At 63.2% G+C, this 25,462-nt stretch overlaps 1 protein-coding gene across 1 annotated transcript in view; it reads left to right on the forward strand.

The window, feature by feature from the left end:
• The window catches only part of LOC128849910 (nephrin-like), a 60,707-nt gene that overhangs the window by 13,859 nt on the left and 21,386 nt on the right, over window positions 1–25,462 (forward strand). Inside the window, exons 8-17 of the mRNA XM_054052606.1 lie at window positions 539–660; window positions 8,961–9,126; window positions 10,114–10,271; window positions 12,498–12,627; window positions 15,743–15,867; window positions 16,890–17,064; window positions 19,208–19,337; window positions 20,894–21,066; window positions 22,938–23,075; window positions 25,140–25,280. Of these exons, the coding sequence (XP_053908581.1) occupies window positions 539–660; window positions 8,961–9,126; window positions 10,114–10,271; window positions 12,498–12,627; window positions 15,743–15,867; window positions 16,890–17,064; window positions 19,208–19,337; window positions 20,894–21,066; window positions 22,938–23,075; window positions 25,140–25,280 (1,458 nt within the window). The remainder of the gene's footprint in view (window positions 1–538; window positions 661–8,960; window positions 9,127–10,113; window positions 10,272–12,497; window positions 12,628–15,742; window positions 15,868–16,889; window positions 17,065–19,207; window positions 19,338–20,893; window positions 21,067–22,937; window positions 23,076–25,139; window positions 25,281–25,462) is intronic.

Below are 25,462 nucleotides of genomic sequence, written 5' to 3' on the forward strand. Positions count from 1 at the left end.
TTCCCAGTGCCTCCCCAGTACCTCCCAGTACCTCCCAGTAGCCCCCAGTTCCTTCCCAGTGCCTCCCCAGTACCTCCCAGTAGCCCCCACTTCCCTCCCACTGCCTCCCCAGTACCTCCCAGTACCTCCCAGTAGCCCCCAGTTCCCTCCCAGTGCCTCCCCAGTACCTCCCAGTACCTCCCAGTAGCCCCCAGTTCCTTCCCAGTACCTCCCCAGTACCGACCAGTACCTCCCAGTAGCCCCCAGTTCCTTCCCAGTGCCTCCCCAGTACCTCCCAGTACCTCCCAGTAGCCCCCAGTTCCCTCCCAGTGCCTCCCCAGTCCCTCCCAATACCTCCCAGTATCCCCCAGTGCCCTCCTAGTACCTCCCAGTATCCCCCAGTATCCCCCAGTCTGGACCCACAGAGGCCCTGAGCTCCCCCCAGTGCTCCCCCAGTCCTTCCCAGTATCCCCCAGTCCCCACCCCGCAGGCACTGGGGCTGTCCCAGTGCCTCCCAGTGGAGGATGGGGGCCCTCCCAGTTTAACCAGTGCCTCCCAGTTCCTCCCAGTTCCCCCACCATCGAGGGACTGGAGTCGCCCCACGTGCGGGCGGGGGAGACCCTGCGGCTGCGCTGCCTCGTGCGGGGGGGCAACCCCCCTCCCAGTCTGCACTGGGACAAGGTACTGGGAGCACTGGGAGGAGGCACTGGGGGCCGCTGGGAGAGGGCGGGGGCACTGGGAGGGACTGGGAGCACTGGGATGGGCACTGGGAGGGACTGGGAGCAATGGGATGGGCACTGGGAGGGACTGGGAGCAATGGGATGGGCACTGGGAGGGACTGGGAGCAATGGGATGGGCACTGGGAGGGACTGGGAGCACTGGGATGGGCACTGGGAGGGAATGGGGGCACTGGGATGGGCACTGGGAGGGACTGGGAGCACTGGGATGGGCACTGGGAGCACTGGGATGGGCACTGGGAGGGACTGGGAGCACTGGGATGGGCACTGGGAGGGACTGGGGGCACTGGGATGGACACTGGGAGGGAATGGGGGCACTGGGATGGGCACTGGGAGGGACTGGGAGCAATGGGATGGGCACTGGGAGGGACTGGGAGCACTGGGATGGGCACTGGGAGGGACTGGGATGGGCACTGGGAAGGACTGGAGGCACTGGGATGGACACTGGGAGGGACTGGGAGCACTGGGATGGGCACTGGGAGGGACTGGGAGCACTGGGATGGGCACTGGGAGCACTGGGATGGGCACTGGGAGGGACTGGGAGCACTGGGATGGGCACTGGGAGGGACTGGGATGGGCACTGGGAAGGACTGGAGGCACTGGGATGGGCACTGGGAGGGACTGGGAGCACTGGGATGGGCAATGGGAGGGACTGGGGGTACTGGGATGGGCACTGGGAGGGACTGGGAGAACTGGGATGGGCACTGGGACGGACTGGGAGCAATGGGATGGGCACTGGGAGGGACTGGGAGCACTGGGATGGACACTGGGAGGGACTGTGAGCACTGGGATGGGCACTGGGAGGGACTGGGGGCACTGGGATGGGCACTGGGAGGGACTGGGAGCACTGGGATGGGCACTGGGAACACTGGGATGGACACTGGGAGGGACTGGGAGCACTGGGATGGGCACTGGGACGGACTGGGGGCACTGGGATGGGCACTGGGAGGGACTGGGAGCACTGGGATGGGCACTGGGAACACTGGGATGGGCACTGGGAGGGACTGGGAGCACTGGGATGGGCACTGGGAGGGAATGGGGGCACTGGGATGGGCACTGGGAGGGACTGGGAGCACTGGGATGGGCACTGGGAGCACTGGGATGGGCACTGGGAGGGACTGGGAGCACTGGGATGGGCACTGGGAGGGACTGGGGGCACTGGGATGGACACTGGGAGGGAATGGGGGCACTGGGATGGGCACTGGGAGGGACTGGGAGCAATGGGATGGGCACTGGGAGGGACTGGGAGCACTGGGATGGGCACTGGGAGGGACTGGGATGGGCACTGGGAAGGACTGGAGGCACTGGGATGGACACTGGGAGGGACTGGGAGCACTGGGATGGGCACTGGGAGGGACTGGGAGCACTGGGATGGGCACTGGGAGCACTGGGATGGGCACTGGGAGGGACTGGGAGCACTGGGATGGGCACTGGGAGGGACTGGGATGGGCACTGGGAAGGACTGGAGGCACTGGGATGGGCACTGGGAGGGACTGGGAGCACTGGGATGGGCAATGGGAGGGACTGGGGGTACTGGGATGGGCACTGGGAGGGACTGGGAGAACTGGGATGGGCACTGGGACGGACTGGGAGCAATGGGATGGGCACTGGGAGGGACTGGGAGCACTGGGATGGACACTGGGAGGGACTGTGAGCACTGGGATGGGCACTGGGAGGGACTGGGGGCACTGGGATGGGCACTGGGAGGGACTGGGAGCACTGGGATGGGCACTGGGAACACTGGGATGGACACTGGGAGGGACTGGGAGCACTGGGATGGGCACTGGGACGGACTGGGGGCACTGGGATGGGCACTGGGAGGGACTGGGAGCACTGGGATGGGCACTGGGAACACTGGGATGGGCACTGGGAGGGACTGGGAGCACTGGGATGGGCACTGGGAGGGAATGGGGGCACTGGGATGGGCACTGGGAGGGACTGGGAGCACTGGGATGGGCACTGGGAGGGACTGGGAGCACTGGGATGGGCACTGGGAGGGACTGGGAGCACTGGGATGGGCACTGGGAGGGACTGGGAGCACTGGGATGGGCACTGGGAGGGACTGGGAGCACTGGGATGGGCAATGGGAGGGACTGGGGGCACTGGGATGGGCAATGGGAGGGACTGGGAGCACTGGGATGGGCACTGGGAGGGACTGGGGGCACTGGGATGGGCAATGGGAGGGACTGGGAGCACTGGGATGGGCACTGGGAGGGACTGGGAGCACTGGGATGGGCACTGGGATGGGCACTGGGAGCACTGGGATGGGCACTGGGAGGGACTGGGGGCACTGGGATGGGCACTGGGACGGACTGGGAGCAATGGGAGGGACTGTGAGCACTGGGATGGACACTGGGAGAGACTGGGAGCACTGGGATGGGCACTGGGAGGGACTGGGGGCACTGGGATGGGCACTGGGAGGGAATGGGGGCACTGGGATGGGCACTGGGAGGGACTGGGAGCACTGGGATGGGCACTGGGAACACTGGGATGGACACTGGGAGGGACTGGGAGCACTGGGATGGGCACTGGGACGGACTGGGGGCACTGGGATGGGCACTGGGAGGGACTGGGAGCACTGGGATGGGCACTGGGAACACTGGGATGGGCACTGGGAGGGACTGGGAGCACTGGGATGGGCACTGGGAGGGAATGGGGGCACTGGGATGGGCACTGGGAGGGACTGGGAGCACTGGGATGGGCACTGGGAGGGACTGGGGGCACTGGGATGGACACTGGGAGGGACTGGGGGCACTGGGATGGGCACTGGGATGGGCACTGGGAGGGACTGGGGGCACTGGGATGGACACTGGGAGGGACTGGGGGCACTGGGATGGGCACTGGGATGGGCACTGGGAGGGGCTGGGGGCACTGGGATGGGCACTGGGAGGGGCTGGGGGCACTGGGATGGGCACTGGGATGGGCACTGGGAGCACTGGGATGGGCACTGGGAGGGACTGGGGGCACTGGGATGAGTACTGGGATTGGATACTGGGAGGCACTGGTTTCACTGGGAGGCACTGGTTTGGCTGGGATGGGGTACTGGGAGGCCCTGGGAGCCCCAGGCTGGGGTACTGGGCTGGGTTACTGGGAGGTACTGGTTTAACTGGGATCGGGTACTGGGCTGGGTTACTGGGAGGCACTGGTTTAACTGGGATTGGGTACTGGGCTGGGTTACTGGGAGGCACTGGTTTAACTGGGATTGGGTACTGGGCTGGGTTACTGGGAGGTACTGGTTTAACTGGGATCGGGTACTGGGAGGCCCTGGGAGCCCCAGGCTGGGGTACTGGGCTGGGTTACTGGGAGGTACTGGTTTAACTGGGATCGGGTACTGGGCTGGGTTACTGGGAGGCACTGGTTTAACTGGGATTGGGTACTGGGCTGGGTTACTGGGAGGTACTGGTTTGACTGGGATTGGGTACTGGGAGGCCCTGGGAGCCCCGGGCTGGGGTACTGGGAGGCACTGGTTTCACTGGGAGACACTGGTTTGACTGGGATCGGGTACTGGGCTGGGTTACTGGGAGGTACTGGTTTAACTGGGATCGGGTACTGGGAGGCCCTGGGAGCCCCAGGCGGGGGTACTGGGCTGGGTTACTGGGAGGTACTGGTTTATACTGGGATCGGGTACTGGGAGGCCCTGGGAGCCCCGGGCGGGGGTACTGGGCTGGGTTACTGGGAGGTACTGGTTTAACTGGGATCGGGTACTGGGAGGCCCTGGGAGCCCCGGGCGGGGGTACTGGGCTGGGTTACTGGGAGGTACTGGTTTAACTGGGATCGGGTACTGGGAGGCCCTGGGAGCCCCGGGCGGGGGTACTGGGCTGGGTTACTGGGAGGTACTGGTTTAACTGGGATCGGGTACTGGGAGGCCCTGGGAGCCCCAGGCTGGGGTACTGGGCTGGGTTACTGGGAGGTACTGGTTTAACTGGGATCGGGTACTGGGCTGGGTTACTGGGAGGCACTGGTTTAACTGGGATTGGGTACTGGGCTGGGTTACTGGGAGGTACTGGTTTGACTGGGATTGGGTACTGGGCTGGGTTACTGGGAGGCACTGGTTTGACTGGGATTGGGTACTGGGAGGCCCTGGGAGCCCCGGGCTGGGGTACTGGGCTGGGTTACTGGGAGGCACTGGTTTCACTGGGAGACACTGGTTTGACTGGGATCGGGTACTGGGCTGGGTTACTGGGAGGTACTGGTTTAACTGGGATCGGGTACTGGGAGGCCCTGGGAGCCCCGGGCTGGGGTACTGGGCTGGGTTACTGGGAGGTACTGGTTTAACTGGGATCGGGTACTGGGAGGCCCTGGGAGCCCCGGGCGGGGGTACTGGGCTGGGTTACTGGGAGGCACTGGTTTAACTGGGATTGGGTACTGGGAGGCCCTGGGAGCCCCGGGCTGGGGTACTGGGCTGGGTTACTGGGAGGCACTGGTTTAACTGGGATTGGGTACTGGGAGGCCCTGGGAGCCCCGGGCTGGGGTACTGGGCTGGGTTACTGGGAGGTACTGGTTTAACTGGGATCGGGTACTGGGAGGCCCTGGGAGCCCTGGGCGGGGGTACTGGGCTGGGTTACTGGGAGGTACTGGTTTAACTGGGATCGGGTACTGGGCTGGGTTACTGGGAGGCACTGGTTTGACTGGGATTGGGTACTGGGAGGCCCTGGGAGCCCCGGGTTGGGGTACTGGGCTGGGTTACTGGGAGGTACTGGTTTAACTGGGATCGGGTACTGGGCTGGGTTACTGGGAGGCACTGGTTTGACTGGGATCGGGTACTGGGAGGCCCTGGAAGCCTCGGGCTGGGGTACTGGGAGGCACTGGTTTCACTGGGAGGCACTGGTTTGACTGGGATTGGGTACTGGGAGGCCCTGGGAGCCCCGGGTTGGGGTACTGGGCTGGGTTACTGGGAGGTACTGGTTTAACTGGGATCGGGTACTGGGAGGCCCTGGGAGCCCCGGGCTGGGGTACTGGGCTGGGTTACTGGGAGGCACTGGTTTAACTGGGATCGGGTACTGGGAGGCCTTGGGAGCCCCGGGCGGGGGTACTGGGCTGGGTTACTGGGAGGCACTGGTTTAACTGGGATCGGGTACTGGGCTGGGTTACTGGGAGGCACTGGTTTAACTGGGATTGGGTACTGGGAGGCCCTGGGAGCCCCGGGCTGGGGTACTGGGAGGCACTGGTTTAACTGGGATCGGGTACTGGGAGGCCCTGGGAGCCCCGGGTGGGGTTATTGGGCTGGGTTACTGGGAGGTACTGGTTTAACTGGGGTCGGGTACTGGGCTGGGTTACTGGGAGGCACTGGTTTAACTGGGATTGGGTACTGGGCTGGGTTACTGGGAGGCACTGGTTTAACTGGGATGGGGTACTGGGAGGCCCTGGGAGCCCCGGGCGGGGGTACTGGGCTGGGTTACTGGGAGGTACTGGTTTAACTGGGATCGGGTACTGGGAGGCCCTGGGAGCCCCGGGCGGGGGTACTGGGCTGGGTTACTGGGAGGCACTGGTTTGACTGGGATTGGGTACTGGGCTGGGTTACTGGGAGGCACTGGTTTAACTGGGATCGGGTACTGGGAGGCCCTGGGAGCCCCAGGCGGGGGTACTGGGCTGGGGTACTGGGAGGTACTGGTTTAACTGGGATCGGGTACTGGGCTGGGTTACTGGGAGGCACTGGTTTAACTGGGATCGGGTACTGGGAGGCCCTGGGAGGCCCGGGCGGGGGTACTGGGCTGGGTTACTGGGAGGCACTGGTTTAACTGGGATGGGGTACTGGGAGGCCCTGGGAGCCCCGGGCTGGGTTACTGGGCTGGGTTACTGGGAGGCACTGGTTTGACTGGGATCGGGTACTGGGCTGGGTTACTGGGAGGCACTGGTTTGACTGGGATCGGGTACTGGGCTGGGTTACTGGGAGGCACTGGTTTAACTGGGATTGGGTACTGGGCTGGGTTACTGGGAGGCACTGGTTTAACTGGGATCGGGTACTGGGAGGCCCTGGGAGCCCCGGGCGGGGGTACTGGGCTGGGTTACTGGGAGGCACTGGTTTAACTGGGATCGGGTACTGGGAGGCCCTGGGAGCCCCGGGCTGGGGTACTGGGCTGGGTTACTGGGAGGTACTGGTTTAACTGGGATGGGGTACTGGGAGGCCCTGAGAGCCCCGGGCTGGGGTACTGGGCTGGGTTACTGGGAGGTACTGGTTTAACTGGGATGGGGTACTGGGAGGCCCTGGGAGCCCTGGGCGGGGGTACTGGGCTGGGTTACTGGGAGGTACTGGTTTAACTGGGATGGGGTACTGGGAGGCCCTGGGAGCCCCGGGCGGGGGTACTGGGCTGGGTTACTGGGAGGTACTGGTTTATACTGGGATCGGGTACTGGGAGGCCCTGGGAGCCCCGGGCTGGGGTACTGGGCTGGGTTACTGGGAGGCACTGGTTTGACTGGGATCGGGTACTGGGCTGGGTTACTGGGAGGCACTGGTTTAACTGGGATTGGGTACTGGGAGGCCCTGGGAGCCCCGGGCTGGGGTACTGGGCTGGGTTACTGGGAGGTACTGGTTTAACTGGGATCGGGTACTGGGAGGCCCTGGGAGCCCCGGGCGGGGGTACTGGGCTGGGTTACTGGGAGGCACTGGTTTAACTGGGATTGGGTACTGGGAGGCCCTGGGAGCACTGGGCTGGGTTACTGGGCTGGGTTACTGGGAGGCACTGGTTTAACTGGGATTGGGTACTGGGAGGCCCTGGGAGCCCCGGGCTGGGGTACTGGGCTGGGTTACTGGGAGGCACTGGTTTAACTGGGATTGGGTACTGGGAGGCCCTGGGAGCCCCGGGCTGGGGTACTGGGCTGGGTTACTGGGAGGTACTGGTTTAACTGGGATCGGGTACTGGGAGGCCCTGGGAGCCCTGGGCGGGGGTACTGGGCTGGGTTACTGGGAGGTACTGGTTTAACTGGGATTGGGTACTGGGCTGGGTTACTGGGAGGCACTGGTTTGACTGGGATTGGGTACTGGGAGGCCCTGGGAGCCCCGGGTTGGGGTACTGGGCTGGGTTACTGGGAGGTACTGGTTTAACTGGGATCGGGTACTGGGCTGGGTTACTGGGAGGCACTGGTTTGACTGGGATCGGGTACTGGGAGGCCCTGGAAGCCTCGGGCTGGGGTACTGGGAGGCACTGGTTTCACTGGGAGGCACTGGTTTGACTGGGATTGGGTACTGGGAGGCCCTGGGAGCCCCGGGTTGGGGTACTGGGCTGGGTTACTGGGAGGTACTGGTTTAACTGGGATCGGGTACTGGGAGGCCCTGGGAGCCCCGGGCTGGGGTACTGGGCTGGGTTACTGGGAGGCACTGGTTTAACTGGGATCGGGTACTGGGAGGCCTTGGGAGCCCCGGGCGGGGGTACTGGGCTGGGTTACTGGGAGGCACTGGTTTAACTGGGATCGGGTACTGGGCTGGGTTACTGGGAGGCACTGGTTTAACTGGGATTGGGTACTGGGAGGCCCTGGGAGCCCCGGGCTGGGGTACTGGGAGGCACTGGTTTAACTGGGATCGGGTACTGGGAGGCCCTGGGAGCCCCGGGTGGGGTTACTGGGCTGGGTTACTGGGAGGTACTGGTTTAACTGGGGTCGGGTACTGGGCTGGGTTACTGGGAGGCACTGGTTTAACTGGGATTGGGTACTGGGCTGGGTTACTGGGAGGCACTGGTTTAACTGGGATGGGGTACTGGGAGGCCCTGGGAGCCCCGGGCGGGGGTACTGGGCTGGGTTACTGGGAGGTACTGGTTTAACTGGGATCGGGTACTGGGAGGCCCTGGGAGCCCCGGGCGGGGGTACTGGGCTGGGTTACTGGGAGGTACTGGTTTAACTGGGATCGGGTACTGGGAGGCCCTGGGAGCCCCGGGCGGGGGTACTGGGCTGGGTTACTGGGAGGCACTGGTTTAACTGGGATCGGGTACTGGGAGGCCCTGGGAGCCCCGGGCGGGGGTACTGGGCTGGGTTACTGGGAGGTACTGGTTTAACTGGGATCGGGTACTGGGAGGCCCTGGGAGCCCCGGGCGGGGGTACTGGGTTGGGTTACTGGGAGGTACTGGTTTAACTGGGATCGGGTACTGGGCTGGGTTACTGGGAGGCACTGGTTTATCTGGGATTGGGTACTGGGCTGGGTTACTGGGAGGTACTGGTTTAACTGGGATGGGGTACTGGGAGGCCCTGGGAGCCCCGGACGGGGGTACTGGGCTGGGTTACTGGGAGGCACTGGTTTAACTGGTGCCCCCCCAGGACGGGGTCCCTCTGGCCGTGCCCTGGGTGGCCGCGGGGCCCCTCACCAGTAGCCAACTGGTGTTACTGGTGGGAGCTGGGGACGATGGGGTCACCCTGAGGTGCAGCGCCCGCAGCCCCGTGCCCCCCCCCGCGCCCACCACCAGCGTCACCATCAGCGTCACCTGTGAGACTGGGAGCACTGGGAGGCACTGGGAGGCACTGGGAGGGCAGAATGGGGCCACCGGGAGGGACTGGGAGGGGATTGGGAGGGATGGGAAGACCAGAATGGGGGCACTGGGAGGGGAGTGGGGGGCACTGGGAAGGACTGGGATGCACTGGGAGGGAATTGGGAGGCACTGGGATGGACTTGGAGGAGATTGGGAGCACTGGGAGGGGACTGGGAAGGACTGGGAAGGGACTGGGAGGGATTGGGAAGGACTGGGAGGGGACTGGGAAGGACTGGGAGGGATTGGGAAGGACTGGGAGGGGACTGGGAAGGACTGGGAGGGGACTGGGAAGGACTGGGACGGATTGGGAAGGACTGGGAGGGGACTGGGAGGGCACTGAGGGGCACTGGGAGGGACTGGGAGGGACCAGAAGACCAGAATGGAGGCACTGGGAGGGAACTGGGAGGTACTGGGAAGGACTGGGAGGGACCAGAAGACCAGAATGGGGGCACTGGGAGGGGACTGGGATGGACTGGATAGTACTGGTCCATACTGGTCTGTATTGGTCCATACTGGGCCACTGCACTGGGAGCTGTGGGCTCTGTTGGTGGCTATACTGGTCAGTACTGGTTTGTACTGGTTCCTGCTGGTCAGTACTGGTTTGGACGCATCCATACTGGTCTGTACTGGTCCATACTGTACCCCCATACTGGGAGCTGTGGGCTTTGTTGGTGGCTATACTGGTCTGTACTGGTTCGTACAGGTCAGTAATAGCCTGTACTGGTTTTTACTGGTCAGTATTGATTCATACTGGTTTGGGCTTATCCATACTGGTTTGTACTGGCTTGTACTGTGTCCCCATACTGGGAGCTGTGTGTTCTACTGGGTGGCTATACTGGTCTGTATTGATTTCTACTGGTCTGTACTGGTTCCTACTGGTCAGTACTGGCCCATACTGGTCCCTACTGGTTTGTACTGGTCCATACTGGTTTGTACTGGTGCAGACCCGCCGGCCGAGGTGCGGATCGCGGGGACGGCGGCGGTGGCCGAGAACGGGACGGTGGCGCTGAGCTGCACCAGTGCTCCCAGTAACCCCCCAGTACAGCTGCGCTGGTGGCTGGGGGGGCGCCAACTGGAGGCCAGCGAGAGCGGGAGCGCCCAGGTGGGAACTGGGAGCACTGGGAGGCACTGGGAGCACTGGGAGTGCAGGGATGGGGCACTGAGAGGCAGGGAATGGGGCACTGGGAGGGACTGGGAGGGACTGGGAGCACTGGGAATGCAGGGATGGGGCACTGGGAGGCACTGGAATGGGTATTGGGAGGGACTGGGAGGGAGGGAATGGGGCACTGGGAGGGACTGGGAGTACTGGGAGTGCAGGGATGGGGCACTGGGAGGCACTGGGAGGGAGGGAATGGGGCACTGGGAACACTGGGAGTGCAGGGATGAGGCACTGGGAACACTGGGAGGGACTGGGAGGCACTGGAATGGGGTATTGGGTGGGACTGGGAGCACTGGGAGACACTGGAATGGGGTATTGGGTGGGACTGGGAGCACTGGGAGACACTGGAATGGGGTATTGGGTGGGACTGGGAGCACTGGGAGGGACTGGAATGGGGTATTGGGTGGGACTGGGAGCACTGGGAGGCACTGGAATGGGGTATTGGGTGGGACTGGGAGCACTGGGAGGGACTGGGAGACACTGGAATGGGGTATTGGGTGGGACTGGGAGCACTGGGAGGCACTGGAATGGGGTATTGGGTGGGACTGGGAGCACTGGGAGGGACTGGGAGGCACTGGAATGGGGTATTGGGTGGGACTGGGAGCACTGGGAGTGCAGGGATGGGGCACTGGGAACACTGGGAGACGCTGGAATGGGGTATTGGGTGGGACTGGGAGCACTGGGAGGCACTGGAATGGGGTATTGGGTGGGACTGGGAGCACTGGGAGGGACTGGGAGGCACTGGAATGGGGTATTGGGTGGGACTGGGAGCACTGGGAGTGCAGGGATGGGGCACTGGGAACACTGGGAGACACTGGAATGGGGTATTGGGTGGGACTGGGAGCACTGGGAGGCACTGGAATGGGGTATTGGGTGGGACTGGGAGCACTGGGAGGGACTGGAATGGGGTATTGGGTGGGACTGGGAGCACTGGGAGGGACTGGAATGGGGTATTGGGTGGGACTGGGAGGGACTGGAATGGGGTATTGGGTGGGACTGGGAGCACTGGGAGGCACTGGAATGGGGTATTGGGTGGGACTGGGAGCACTGGGAGGGACTGGGAGACACTGGAATGGGGTATTGGGTGGGACTGGGAGCACTGGGAGGCACTGGAATGGGGTATTGGGTGGGACTGGGAGCACTGGGAGGCACTGGAATGGGGTATTGGGTGGGACTGGGAGCACTGGGAGGCACTGGAATGGGGTATTGGGTGGGACTGGGAGCACTGGGAGGGACTGGGAGACACTGGAATGGGGTATTGGGTGGGACTGGGAGCACTGGGAGACACTGGAATGGGGTATTGGGTGGGACTGGGAGAACTGGGAGTGCAGGGATGGGGCACTGGGAGGGACTGGGAGGAACTGGTTTTGCTGGTTGTCATCTCCCCAGTCCATCCCAGTACCCCCTAACCCTCTCCCAGTCCATCCCAGTGCCCCCCAACCCTCTCCCAGTCCATCCCAGTGCCCCCCAACCCTCTCCCAGTCCCTCCCAGTGCCCCTATTCTGGGCTCCCAGTAATCCCAGTCTCTCCCAATCTCCTCCCAATCCATCCCAGTGCCCTCCAATCCTCTCCCAGTCCCTCCCAGTATCCTTATTCTGGGTTCCCAGTGTTCCCAGTCCCTCCCAGTATCTCTATTCTAAGAGTTCCCAGTGCCCCCAATCCTCTCCCAGTCCCTCCCAGTATACTTATTCTGGGTTCCCAGTGTTCCCAGTCCCTCCCAGTATCTCTATTCTAAGAGTTCCCAGTGCCCTCCAATCCTCTCCCAGTCCCTCCCAGTATCCCTATTCTGGGCTCCCAGTGTTCCCAGTCCCTCCCAGTATCCCTATTCTGGGTTCCCAGTGCCCCCAATCCTCTCCCAGTCCCTCCCAGTATCCCTATTCTGAGTTCCCAGTGTTCCCAGTCCCTCCCAGTATCCCTATTCTGGGTTCCCAGTGCCCCAAATCCTCTCCCAGTCCCTCCCAGTGGCCCTATTCTGAGCTCCCAGTCCCCTCCCAGTGTCCCTATTCTGTGCTCCCACCATTCCCAGTCTCTCCCAGTCTCCTCCCAGTGCTCCCAGTTACCTCCCAACCCCTCTACCATCCTCCACCCCCCCACGCACGTGACTCCACCTGCTCCCTCGCCCACGTGACGCGCTATAACCCCGCCCCCATCCCCGCCTCACGTGACCAGGCGGAGGGGCGGGGCTGGGTCACGTGGTCCAACGTGACGCTGCGCGGGCGCCGAGAGGATCACGGGAAGAGCCTCGAGTGCGAGGCCCAAAGCGCGGGGCGGAGCGCCAGTGTCCCAGTCAGCGTCAGCCGTGAGACTGGGAGGGACTGGGAGGCACTGGGAGGGGCTGGGAGGCGCTGGGAGGGACTGGGAGAGACTGGGAGGGACTGGGAGGCGCTGGGAGGGACTGGGAGGGGCTGGGAGCCAAGAATAGGGAGACTGGGAGGGACTGGGAGGGACTGGGATGGGTTGGGAGCCGAGAATAGGGATACTGGGAGGGATGGAGAGGGCCTGGGAGCTGAGGATAGGGATACTGGGAGAGACTGGGAGGGGCTGGGATGGACTGGGAGGGACTGGGAGCCGAGAATAGGGATACTGGGAGGGACTGGGAGGGGCTGGGAGGAGTTGGGAACCTATAATAGGTATACTGGGAGGGACTGGGAGCCGAGAATAGGGATACTGGGAGGGACTGGGAGGGGCTGGGAGCTGAGAATAGGGGTACTGGGAGGGACTGGGAGGGGCTGGGATTCAAGAATAGGGATACTGGGAGGGACTGGGAGGGGCTGGGAGGAGTTGGGAACCTATAATAGGTATACTGGGAGGGACTGGGAGCCGAGAATAGGGATACTGGGAGGGACTGGGAGGGGCTGGGAGCTGAGAATAGGGGTACTGGGAGGGACTGGGAGGGGCTGGGAGCTGAGAATAGGGGTACTGGGAGGGGCTGGGAGGGGCTGGGAGCTGAGAATAGGGGTACTGGGAGGGGCTGGGAGGGGCTGGGAGCTGAGAATAGGGGTACTGGGAGGGGCTGGGAGGGGCTGGGAGCTGAGAATAGGGGTACTGGGAGGGGCTGGGAGGGGCTGGGAGCTGAGAATAGGGGTACTGGGAGGGGCTGGGAGGGGCTGGGAGCCGAGAATAGGGGTACTGGGAGGGGCTGGGAGGGGCTGGGAGCCGAGAATAGGGGTACTGGGAGGGGCTGGGAGGGGCTGGGAGCTGAGAATAGGGGTACTGGGAGGGACTGGGAGGGGCTGGGAGCTGAGAATAGGGGTACTGGGAGGGGCTGGGAGGGGCTGGGAGCTGAGAATAGGGGTACTGGGAGGGGCTGGGAGGGGCTGGGAGCCAAGAATAGGGAGACTGGGAGGGGCTGGGAGGGGCTGGGAGCCGAGAATAGGGGTACTGGGAGGGGCTGGGAGGGGCTGGGAGCTGAGAATAGGGGTACTGGGAGGGACTGGGAGGGGCTGGGAGCTGAGAATAGGGGTACTGGGAGGGACTGGGAGGGGCTGGGAGCTGAGAATAGGGGTACTGGGAGGGGCTGGGAGGGGCTGGGAGCTGAGAATAGGGGTACTGGGAGGGGCTGGGAGGGGCTGGGAGCTGAGAATAGGGGTACTGGGAGGGACTGGGAGGGGCTGGGAGCTGAGAATAGGGGTACTGGGAGGGGCTGGGAGGGGCTGGGAGCCGAGAATAGGGGTACTGGGAGGGGCTGGGAGGGGCTGGGATTCAAGAATAGGGATACTGGGAGGGACTGGGAGGGGCTGGGAGGAGTTGGGAACCTATAATAGGTATACTGGGAGGGACTGGGAGCCGAGAATAGGGATACTGGGAGGGACTGGGAGGGGCTGGGAGCTGAGAATAGGGGTACTGGGAGGGACTGGGAGGGGCTGGGAGCTGAGAATAGGGGTACTGGGAGGGGCTGGGAGGGGCTGGGAGCTGAGAATAGGGGTACTGGGAGGGGCTGGGAGGCACTGGGAGCCGAGAATAGGGATACTGGGATGGACTGGGAGGGGCTGGGAGCTGAGAATAGGGATACTGGGAGGGACTGGGAGAGACTGGGAGGTACATAGAGGTGAGAATAGGGACACTGGGAGAGACTGGGATGGACTGGGAGGGCCTGGGAGCCGAGAATAGGGATACTGGGAGGGACTGGGATGGACTGGGAGGGCCTGGGAGCCGAGAATAGGGATACTGGGAGGGACTGGGATGGACTGGGAGGGCCTGGGAGCCGAGAATAGAGATACTGGGAGGGACTGGGATGGACTGGGAGGGCCTGGGAGCCGAGAATAGGGATACTGGGAGGGACTGGGATGGACTGGGAGGGCCTGGGAGCCGAGAATAGGGATACTGGGAGGGATGGAGAGGGCCTGGGAGCTGAGGATAGGGATACTGGGAGAGACTGGGAGGGGCTGGGATGGACTGGGAGGGACTGGGAGCCGAGAATAGGGATACTGGGAGGGACTGGGTGGGGCTGGGAGGGACTGGGAGCCAAGAATAGGGAGACTGGGAGGGACTGGGAGCCAAGAATAGGGAGACTGGGAGAGACTGGGAAGGGTTGGAACGGCACTGGGAGTGTGAAGTGGGAGCACTGGGACAGACTGGGACAGACTGGGAGGGGACTGGGAGACTGGAATGGAAGGACTGGGATGGAGTGGGAGGGGACTGGGAGGGATTAGGGGTCACTGGGGGTTACTGGGAGGCACTGGGGGTTACTGGGAGGCACTGAGGGTTACTGGGGGGGTCTCCATCCTTCCCCCCCCCCCCCCAACTGGGGGCACAGGGGGGGTTACTGGGAGGGATTGGGTTGTATTGGGTGGCACTGGTGCTTACTGGGAGGTACTGGGGGTCACTGGGGGGGGTTACTGGGAGGCACTGGTGCTTACTGGGAGGCACTGGGGGTCACTGGGGGGGGTCTCCATCCTTTCCCCCCCCCCAACTGGGGGCACAGGGGGGGTTACTGGGAGGGATTGGGTTGTATTGGGTGGCACTGGTGCTTACTGGGAGGTACTGGGGGTCACTGGGGGGGGTTACTGGGAGGCACTGGTGCTTACTGGGAGGCACTGGTGGTTACTGGGAGGGGTCCCTCACCGTGCCCCCCTCCCCCCCCCCGGGCCCTATGGCTCGAGCCCCCCCCCCACTGGGATTCACTGGGTTGGGTCGGATTGGGAGGCACTGGTGTTACTGGGAGATACTGGTGCTTACTGGGAGGTACTGGGATCACTGGGGGGGGGTTACTGGGAGGTACTGGTGGTTACTGGGGGGGTCTCCACCATTGCCCCCCCCGACTTGTGGTCACTGGGGGGGTCTCCATCCTTTCCCCCCCCCTCCCAGCAGAGGGCACGGGGAGCACTGGAAGTGATTGGGTGTTACTGGTGGATACTGGTGGTTACTGGTGGTTACTGGGGGGGTCCCTGACGGTGTCCCCCCCCCCCCCGCAGACCCCCCCCGGGCCCTGTGGCTCGAGCCCCCCCCCCCGGTGCCCCCCCTGCGGGCGGGGGAGCGGCTGCGGCTGCGCTGCCTGGCGAGGGGGGGGCACCCGGCACCGCGCCTCGCCTGGACCAAGGTGCGGCCCAGTACAAACCAGTACACACCAGTATGCCCCAGTCGCCCCTCTCCGCCCCTCCCAGTCTGCCCCAGTGTGCTCCAGTGCCTCTGTTTCATGCAGCCAGTCCATCCCAGTCCATCCCAATCCCTCCCAGTTCTCCCATTCTGGTCTCCCAGTCCATCCCAGTCCCTCCCAGTTCTCCCATTCTGGTCTCCCAGTCCCTTCCCAGTCTGCCCCAGTGTGCTCCACTGCCTCTGTTTCATGCAGCCAGTCCATCCCAGTTCATCCCAATCCCTCCCAGTCCATCCCAGTTCTCCCATTCTGGTCTCCCAGTCCATCCCAGTCCCTCCCAGTTCTCCCATTCTGGTCTCCCAGTGCCTCCCAGTCCCCTCCCAGTCTGCCCCAGTGTGCTCCAGTGTCTCTGTTTCATGCAGCCAGTCCATCCCAGTCCATCCCAATCCGTCCCAGTCCATCCCAGTCCCTCCCAGTTCTCCCATTCTGGTCTCCCAGTGCCTCCCAGTCCCCTCCCAGTCCCCCCAGTTCTCCCCAGTCCTCACCTAGTGCCCCCTAATCCTGCCCAGTCCCTCCCAGTTCCCCCCCAATCCTCTCCCAGTTCCCCCCAATCCCCTCCCAGTTCCCTCCCAGTGCCTCCCAGTTCCCCTCAATCCTCACCTAGTCCCCCCTAATCCTGCCCAGTCCCTCCCAGTTCCCCCCCAATCCCCTCTCAGTCCCCCCAATCCTCTCCCAGTTCCCCCCCAATCCCCTCCCAGTTCCCCCCCAATCCCCTCCCAGTCCCCCCAATCCCCTCCCAATTCCTCCCAGTCCCTCCCAGTCCTTCCCAGTTCCACCCCAATCCTCTCCCAGTCCCTCCCAGTTCCACCCCAATCCCCTCCCAGTCCCCCCAATCCCTCCCAGTTCCACCCCAATCCTTCCCAGTTCCCCCCCAGTCCCTCCCAATTCCCCCCAATCCCCTCCCAGTCCCTCCCAGTTCCCCCCCAATCCCCTCCCAGTCCCTCCCAGTACCCCCCCCCACCCCGCAGGACGGCCGCCCGGTGAAGGAGGGGCGTCAGACGTCGTCGCACGAGGGGTCCCTGGTGACGCGGGAGCTGGTGGTGACGGTGACACCGAGTGACAACGGGGCCACCTACGGCTGCGAGGCCACGGGGGACCCCCGGGGGGACCCCCTGCGCGTCCTCACCCGACTCCACGTCCTCTGTGAGGCTCACGCGGTGGCCACCGCGGACGGGGCGGTGGTGGCCATGGTGGCGATGGGGTTCTGGTGGCCATAAGTGGCCACAGAGTGACTATGGAGTGGCCACGGGGGACGGTGGCCGTGGGGCGATGGTGGCGATGGGGTTCTGGTGGCCATAAGTGGCCACAGAGTGACTATGGAGTGGCCACGGGGGGCGGTGGCCGTGGGGCGATGGTGGTGATGGGGTTCTGGTGGCCATAAGTGGCCACAGAGTGACTATGGAGTGGCCACGGGGGGCGGTGGCCGTGGGGCGGTGGTGGTGATGGGGTTCTGGTGGCCATAAGTGGCCACAGAGTGACTGCAGAGTGGCTACGGGGGGCGGTGGCCGTGGGGCGGTGGTGGTGATGGGGTTCTGGTGGCCATAAGTGGCCACAGAGTGACTGCGGAGTGGCCACGGGGGGCGGTGGCCGTGGGGCGGTGGTGGTGATGGGGTTCTGGTGGCCATAAGTGGCCACAGAGTGACTGCAGAGTGGCTACGGGGGGCGGTGGCCGTGGGGCGGTGGTGGTGATGGGGTTCTGGTGGCCATAAGTGGCCACAGAGTGACTATGGAGTGGCCACGGGGGGCGGTGGCCGTGGGGCGGTGGTGGTGATGGGGTTCTGGTGGCCATAAGTGGCCACAGAGTGACTGCGGAGTGGCCACGGGGGGAGGTGGCCATGGGGCAGTGGTGGTGATGGGGTTCTGGTGGCCATAAGTGGCCACAGGGTGACTATGGAGTGGCCACGGGGGGCGGTGGCCGTGGGGCGATGGTGGCGATGGGGTTCTGGTGGCCATAAGTGACCACAGAGTGACTATGGAGTGGCCACGGGGGGCGGTGGCCGTGGGGCGGTGGTGGCGATGGGGTTCTGGTGGCCATAAGTGGCCACAGAGTGACTATGGAGTGGCCACGGGGGGCGGTGGCCGTGGGGCGGTGGTGGTGATGGGGTTCTGGTGGCCATAAGTGGCCACAGAGTGACTATGGAGTGGCCACGGGGGGCGGTGGCCGTGGGGCGGTGGTGGTGATGGGGTTGTGGTGGCCATAAGTGGCCACAGGGTGACCGCGGAGTGGCCACGGGGGGCGGTGGCCGTGGGGCGGTGGTGGTGATGGGGTTCTGGTGGCCATAAGTGGCCACAGAGTGACTATGGAGTGGCCACGGGGGGCGGTGGCCGTGGGGCGGTGGTGGTGATGGGGTTCTGGTGGCCATAAGTGGCCACAGAGTGACTATGGAGTGGCCACGGGGGGCGGTGGCCGTGGGGCGGTGGTGGCGATGGGGTTCTGGTGGCCATAAGTGGCCACAGAGTGACTGCGGAGTGGCCACGGGGGGCGGTGGCCGTGGGGTGATGGTGGCGATGGGGTTCTGGTGGCCATAAGTGGCCACAGGGTGACCGCGGAGTGGCCACGGGGGGCGGTGGCCGTGGGGCGGTGGTGGCGATGGGGTTCTGATGGCCATAAGTGGCCACAGAGTGACTATGGAGTGGCCACGGGGGGCGGTGGCCGTGGGGCGGTGGTGGCGATGGGGTTCTGGTGGCCATAAGTGGCCACAGGGTGACTATGGAGTGGCCACGGGGGGCGGTGGCCGTGGGGCGGTGGTGGCGATGGGGTTCTGGTGGCCATAAGTGGCCACAGAGTGACTATGGAGTGGCCACGGGGGGCGGTGGCCGTGGGGCGATGGTGGCGATGGGGTTCTGGTGGCCATAAGTGGCCACAGAGTGACTATGGAGTGGCCACGGGGGGCGGTGGCCGTGGGGCGATGGTGGTGATGGGGTTCTGGTGGCCATAAGTGGCCACAGGGTGACCGCGGAGTGGCCACGGGGGGCGGTGGCCGTGGGGTGATGGTGGTGATGGGGTTCTGGTGGCCATAAGTGGCCACAGAGTGACTATGGAGTGGCCACGGGGGGCGGTGGCCGTGGGGCGGTGGTGGCGATGGGGTTCTGGTGGCCATAAGTGGCCACAGAGTGACTATGGAGTGGCCACGGGGGGCGGTGGCCGTGGGGCGATGGTGGTGATGGGGTTCTGGTGGCCATAAGTGGCCACAGGGTGACCGCGGAGTGGCCACGGGGGGCGGTGGCCGTGGGGCGGTGGTGGCCGTGGGTCGGTGGTGGCCATGGGGCGGTGGTGTCTCCGCAGTCCCTGCGCTGTCGGTGTCCATCTCGGTGTCCCCTCGTTCTCCGCGCCCGGAGCAGACGGTGCTGCTCACGTGTCTCGCCGGGAGCGCCAACCCCCCCCCAACCCTACGCTGGAACCGACGGGGACAGACGTGAGGGACACCCCCCGTGTGACCCCCATATCCCCCCATATCCCCCCATATCCCCCATATCCCCATATCCCCATATCCCCCATATCCCCATATCCCCCCATATCCCCCATATCCCCATATCCCCATATCCCCCATATCCCCCATATCCCCATATCCCCCATATCCCCCATATCCCCCATATCCCCATATCCCCCATATCCCCCATATCCCCCATATCCCCCATATCCCCATATCCCCCATATCCCCCATATCCCCCATATCCCCATATCCCCCATATCCCCCATATCCCCATATCCCCCATATCCCCCATATCCCCCATATCCCCATATCCCCCATATCCCCCATATCCCCATATCCCCCATATCCCCATATCCCCATATCCCCCATATCCCCATATCCCCCCATATCCCCCATATCCCCATATCCCCATATCCCCCATATCCCCCATATCCCCCATATCCCCATATCCCCCATATCCCCCATATCCCCATATCCCCCATATCCCCCATATCCCCCATATCCCCATATCCCCCATATCCCCCATATCCCCCATATCCCCCATATCCCCCATATCCCCCATATCCCCCATATCCCCATATCCCCCATATCCCCCATATCCCCATATCCCCCATATCCCCCATATCCCCCATATCCCCATATCCCCCATATCCCCCATATCCCCATATCCCCCATATCCCCATATCCCCCATATCCCCCATATCCCCATATCCCCCATATCCCCCATATCCCCATATCCCCCATATCCCCATATCCCCATATCCCCCATATCCCCATATCCCCCATATCCCCCATATCCCCATATCCCCCATATCCCCCATATCCCCATATCCCCCATATCCCCCATATCCCCATATCCCCATATCCCCCATATCCCCATATCCCCATATCCCCATATCCCCATATCCCCATATCCCCCCATATCCCCATATCCCCATATCCCCCATATCCCCATATCCCCATATCCCCCATATCCCCATATCCCCCATATCCCCATATCCCCATATCCCCCATATCCCCATATCCCCCATATCCCCATATCCCCATATCCCCCATATCCCCCATATCCCCATATCCCCATATCCCCCATATCCCCATATCCCCCATATCCCCATATCCCCATATCCCCCATATCCCCATATCCCCATATCCCCATATCCCCCATATCCCCATATCCCCATATCCCCCATATCCCCCATATCCCCCATATCCCCATATCCCCATATCCCCATATCCCCCATATCCCCCATATCCCCATATCCCCCATATCCCCATATCCCCATATCCCCATATCCCCATATCCCCCATATCCCCATATCCCCCATATCCCCATATCCCCATATCCCCATATCCCCCATATCCCCATATCCCCATATCCCCCATATCCCCCATATCCCCATATCCCCATATCCCCATATCCCCATATCCCCCCATATCCCCATATCCCCATATCCCCCATATCCCCATATCCCCATATCCCCCATATCCCCATATCCCTCCATATCCCCCCCCATATTCCCCCCCCATGTCCCCCCCAGGCTCCCCGGGGTCCCCCTCTCCGCTGTCCCCTCCTCTCACTCCGGTGTCACCGTTGGGTCCCGTCTGCGCCTCCCGGTGACACTCGAGGACCACGAGGACATTGTCACCTGCGAAGCCGTCAGCCCCGAACTCGGGGTGACAGTGAGCGCCCAACACCACCTGCTGCTGCGGCGTGAGGGAACTGGGAGGCACTGGGAGGGGACTGGGAGGGACTGGGAGGGGATACAGAGGGACTGGGAGGGGATAGAGAGGGACTGGGAGGGGATATGGAGGGACTGGGAGGGGATATGATGGGACTGAGAGGGGATACGGAGGGACTGGAAGGGACTGGGAGGGACTGGAAAGGGATATAGAGGGACTGGGAGGGGATACAGAGGGACTGGGAGGGACTGGAAGGGACTGGGAGGGGATATGGAGGGACTGGGAGGGGATATGGAGGGACTGGGAGGGACTGGAAGGGACTGGGAGGGGATATGGAGGGACTGGGAGGGGATATGATGGGATTGAGACAGACTGGGAAGGGATAGGGAGGAACTGGGAGGGACTGGGGGCTGATATGGAGGGACTCGGAGGGGATAGAGAAGGACTGGGAGGGACTGGGAAGGGATAGGGAGGGACTGGGAGGGGATATGGAGGGACTGGGAGAGACTGGGAGGGGATAGGGAGGGACTGGGAGGGCATATGATGGCACTGGGAGGGACTGGGAAGGGATATGGAGGGACTGGGAAGGGATGTGGAGGGACTGGGACGGGACTGGGAAGGGATATGGAGGGACTGGGAGGGACTGGGAGGGGATATGGAGGGACTGGGACGGGACTGGGAAGGGATATGGAGGGACTGGGAGGGACTGGGAGGGGATATGGAGGGACTGGGAAGGGATGTGGAGGGACTGGAAGGGACTGGGAAGGGATATGGAGGGACTGGGAGGGACTGGGAGGGGATATGGAGGGACTGGGAGGGACTGGGAAGGGATAGGGAGGGACTGGGAGAGACTGGGAGGGGATATGGAGGGACTGGGAGGGACTGGGAAGGGATAGGGAGGGACTGGGAGGGGATATGGAGGGACTGGGAGGGGATATGGAGGGACTGGGAGAGACTGGGAAGGGATAGGGAGGGACTGGGAGGTACTGGGAAGGGATATAGAGCCACTGGGGAGCACTGGGGTTTACTGGAAGGCACTGGCAGCTACTGGTTTGGGTCTTTTTGGTTACTGGGAGTTACTGGTTTGGGTCTTTGCGGTTCCTGGGGGTCCCTGGGAGGGTACTGGTGGTTACTGGGCGTTACTGGGGAGCACTGGGGATTACCGGGAGGCACTGGGAGCTACTGGTCTCGGTCTTTTTGGTTACTGGGAGTTACTGGTTTGGGTCTTTTTGATTACTGGGAGTTACTGGTTTGGGTCTGTGGGGTTCCTGGGGGTCCCTGGGAGGGTACTGGTGGTTACTGGGGATTACTGGGTGTTACTGGGAGCTACTGGTCTGGGTCTTTTTGGTTACTGGGAGTTACTGGTTTGGGTCTGTGGGGTTCCTGGGGGTCCATGGGAGGGTACTGGTGGGTACTGGGGATTACTGGGTGTTACTGGGGATCACTGGGAGGCACTGGGAGCTACCGGTCTGGGTCTTTTTGTTACTGGGAGCTACTGGTTTGGGTCTTTTTGATTACTGGGAGTTACTGGTTTGGGTCTGTGGGGTTCGTGGGGGTCCCTGGGAGGGTACTGGTGGTTACTGGGGATTACTGGCTGTTACTGGGAGCTACTGGTTTGGGTCTTTTTGATTACTGGGAGTTACTGGTTTGGGTCTGTGGGGTTCCTGGGGGTCCCTGGGAGGGCGCTGGTGGGTACTGGTGATTACTGGGTGTTACTGGGGGGCACTGGGGATCACTGGGAGGCACTGGGTGTCACTGGGAGCTACTGGTTTGGGTCTTTTTGGTTACTGGGAGTTACTGGTTTGGGTCTTTTTGGTTACTGGGAGTTACTGGTTTGGGTCTGCGGGGTTCCAGGGGGTCCCTGGGAGGGTACTGGTGGTTACTGGTGGTTACTGGTGACAGACCCGCCCCAGTTGGAGGGGGGGGGCGCGGAGGTGGTGGTGCGGGAGCACGAGGCCGTGGAGCTGCCCCTCAGCGTCCGCGCCCACCCGCCCGTCGAGAGCTGCGCCTGGAGCCGGGGCGGCCGCCCCCTCCTCCCCGGTCAGCACTGGGAGCACTGGGAGGGACTGGGAGGGGAGGAGGGGGCGCTGGGACGGGGCTGGGAGGGACTGGGAGGGAATGGAAGGGGGCTATGGGGGCACTGGGGACACTGGGAGGGACTGGGAGGGCAGGGAAAGGGGCTATGAAGGCACTGGGAGGGGACTGGGAGGGACTGGAAGGGGACTATGAGCGGACTGGGAGGGGGCTCGGAGGGCACTGGCGGCACTGGGAGGGGACTGGGAGGGACTGGGAGGGCGTGGAAGGGGGCTATGAGGGCACTGGGAGGGACTGGGAGGGGAGGAGGGGGCACTGGGAGGGACTGGGAGTGGACTGGGAGGGTGTGGAAGGGGGCTGTGAGGGCACTGGGGGCACTGGGAGGGGAGGAGGGGGCACTGGGACGGGACTGGGAGGGTTTTGAAGGGGGTTATGAGGGCACTGGGAGGGACTGGGAGGGAATGGAAGGGGGCTATGGGGGCACTGGGAGGGACTGGGAGGGACTGGGAGGGGAGGTGGGGGCGCTGGGACGGGACTGGGAGGGACTGGGAGGGCATTGAAGGGGGTTATGAGGGCACTGGGGGCACTGGGAGGGGACTGGGAGGGACTGGGAGGGAATGGAAGGGGGCTGTGAGGGCACTGGGAGGGACTGGGAGGGACTGGGAGGGGCTATGAGGGCACTGGGAGGGGACTGGGAGGGACTGGGAGGGAATGGAAGGGGGCTGTGAGGGCACTGGGAGGGACTGGGAGGGACTGGGAGGGGCTATGAGGGCACTGGGAGGGGACTGGGAGGGACTGGGAGGCAGTAGGCATATTTTATGCTGTTACTGGGAGCACTGGGATGCACTGGGACTGGTTTATGCTGTTACTGGGATGTACTGGGACTGGTTTATGCTGTTACTGGGAGCACTGGGATGCGCTGGGACTGGTTTATGCTGTTACTGGGAGCACTGGGATGCACCGGGACTGGTTTATGCTGTTACTGGGAGCACTGGGATGCGCTGGGACTGGTTTATGCTGTTACTGGGAGCACTGGGATGCGCTGGGACTGGTTTCTGCTGTTACTGGGAGCACTGGGATGCGCTGGGACTGGTTTATGCTGTTACTGGGAGCACTGGGATGCGCTGGGACTGGTTTATGCTGTTACTGGGAGCACTGGGATGCGCTGGGACTGGTTTATGCTGTTACTGGGAGCACTGGGATGCACTGGGACTGGTTTATGCTGTTACTGGGAGCACTGGGATGCACTGGGACTGGTTTCTGCTGTTACTGGGAGCACTGGGATGCACTGGGACTGGTTTCTGCTGTTACTGGGAGCACTGGGATGCACCGGGACTGGTTTATGCTGTTACTGGGAGCACTGGGATGCACCGGGACTGGTTTATGCTGTTACTGGGAGCACTGGGATGCACTGGGACTGGTTTATGCTGTTACTGGGAGCACTGGGATGCACTGGGACTGGTTTATGCTGTTACTGGGAGCACTGGGATGTGCTGGGACTGGTTTATGCTGTTACTGGGAGCACTGGGATGCACTGGGACTGGTTTATGCTGTTACTGGGAGCACTGGGATGCACTGGGACTGGTTTATGCTGTTACTGGGAGCACTGGGATGCACTGGGACTGGTTTATGCTGTTACTGGGAGCACTGGGATGGGCTGGGACTGGTTTATGCTGTTACTGGGAGCACTGGGATGCACTGGGACTGGTTTATGCTGTTACTGGGAGCACTGGGATGCACTGGGACTGGTCTATGCTGTTACTGGGAGCACTGGGATGCGCTGGGACTGGTTTATGCTGTTACTGGGAGCTCTGGGATGCACCGGGACTGGTTTATGCTGTTACTGGGAGCACTGGGATGCACTGGGACTGGTTTATGCTGTTACTGGGAGCACTGGGATGGGCTGGGACTGGTTTATGCTGTTACTGGGAGCACTGGGATGCACTGGGACTGGTTTATGCTGTTACTGGGAGCACTGGGATGTACTGGGACTGGTTTCTGCTGTTCCTGGGAGCTCTGGGATGGGCCGGGACTGGTCTGTACTGGTCCATACTGGTTTGTACTGGACAGGTGGGTCCCCGCGGCTCCGCTTCGGCCCTGGGGTGGCTCTGACGGTGCTCAATGTGTCCCGCGGCGACGCCGGCGCTTACGGCGTAAACTGCCGCAACGCCGAGGGGGAGACCCGCGCCAGCCTGAGCCTCGCCGTGCTCTGTGAGCCCCACGGCGACCCACTGCGACCCATAGCGACCCATAGAGACCCATATAGCCCATAGAGACCCATATAGCCCATAGAGACCCATAGAGCCCCATATAGCCCATAGAGCCCCATAGCGACCCATTGAGAGCTATAGGAACCTCATAGAGACCCCATAGAGACCCATTGAAACCCATAG

This window comes from Cuculus canorus, chromosome 35 (assembly GCF_017976375.1).
Source record: "Cuculus canorus isolate bCucCan1 chromosome 35, bCucCan1.pri, whole genome shotgun sequence".
Taxonomy (NCBI): Eukaryota; Metazoa; Chordata; class Aves; order Cuculiformes; family Cuculidae; genus Cuculus; species Cuculus canorus.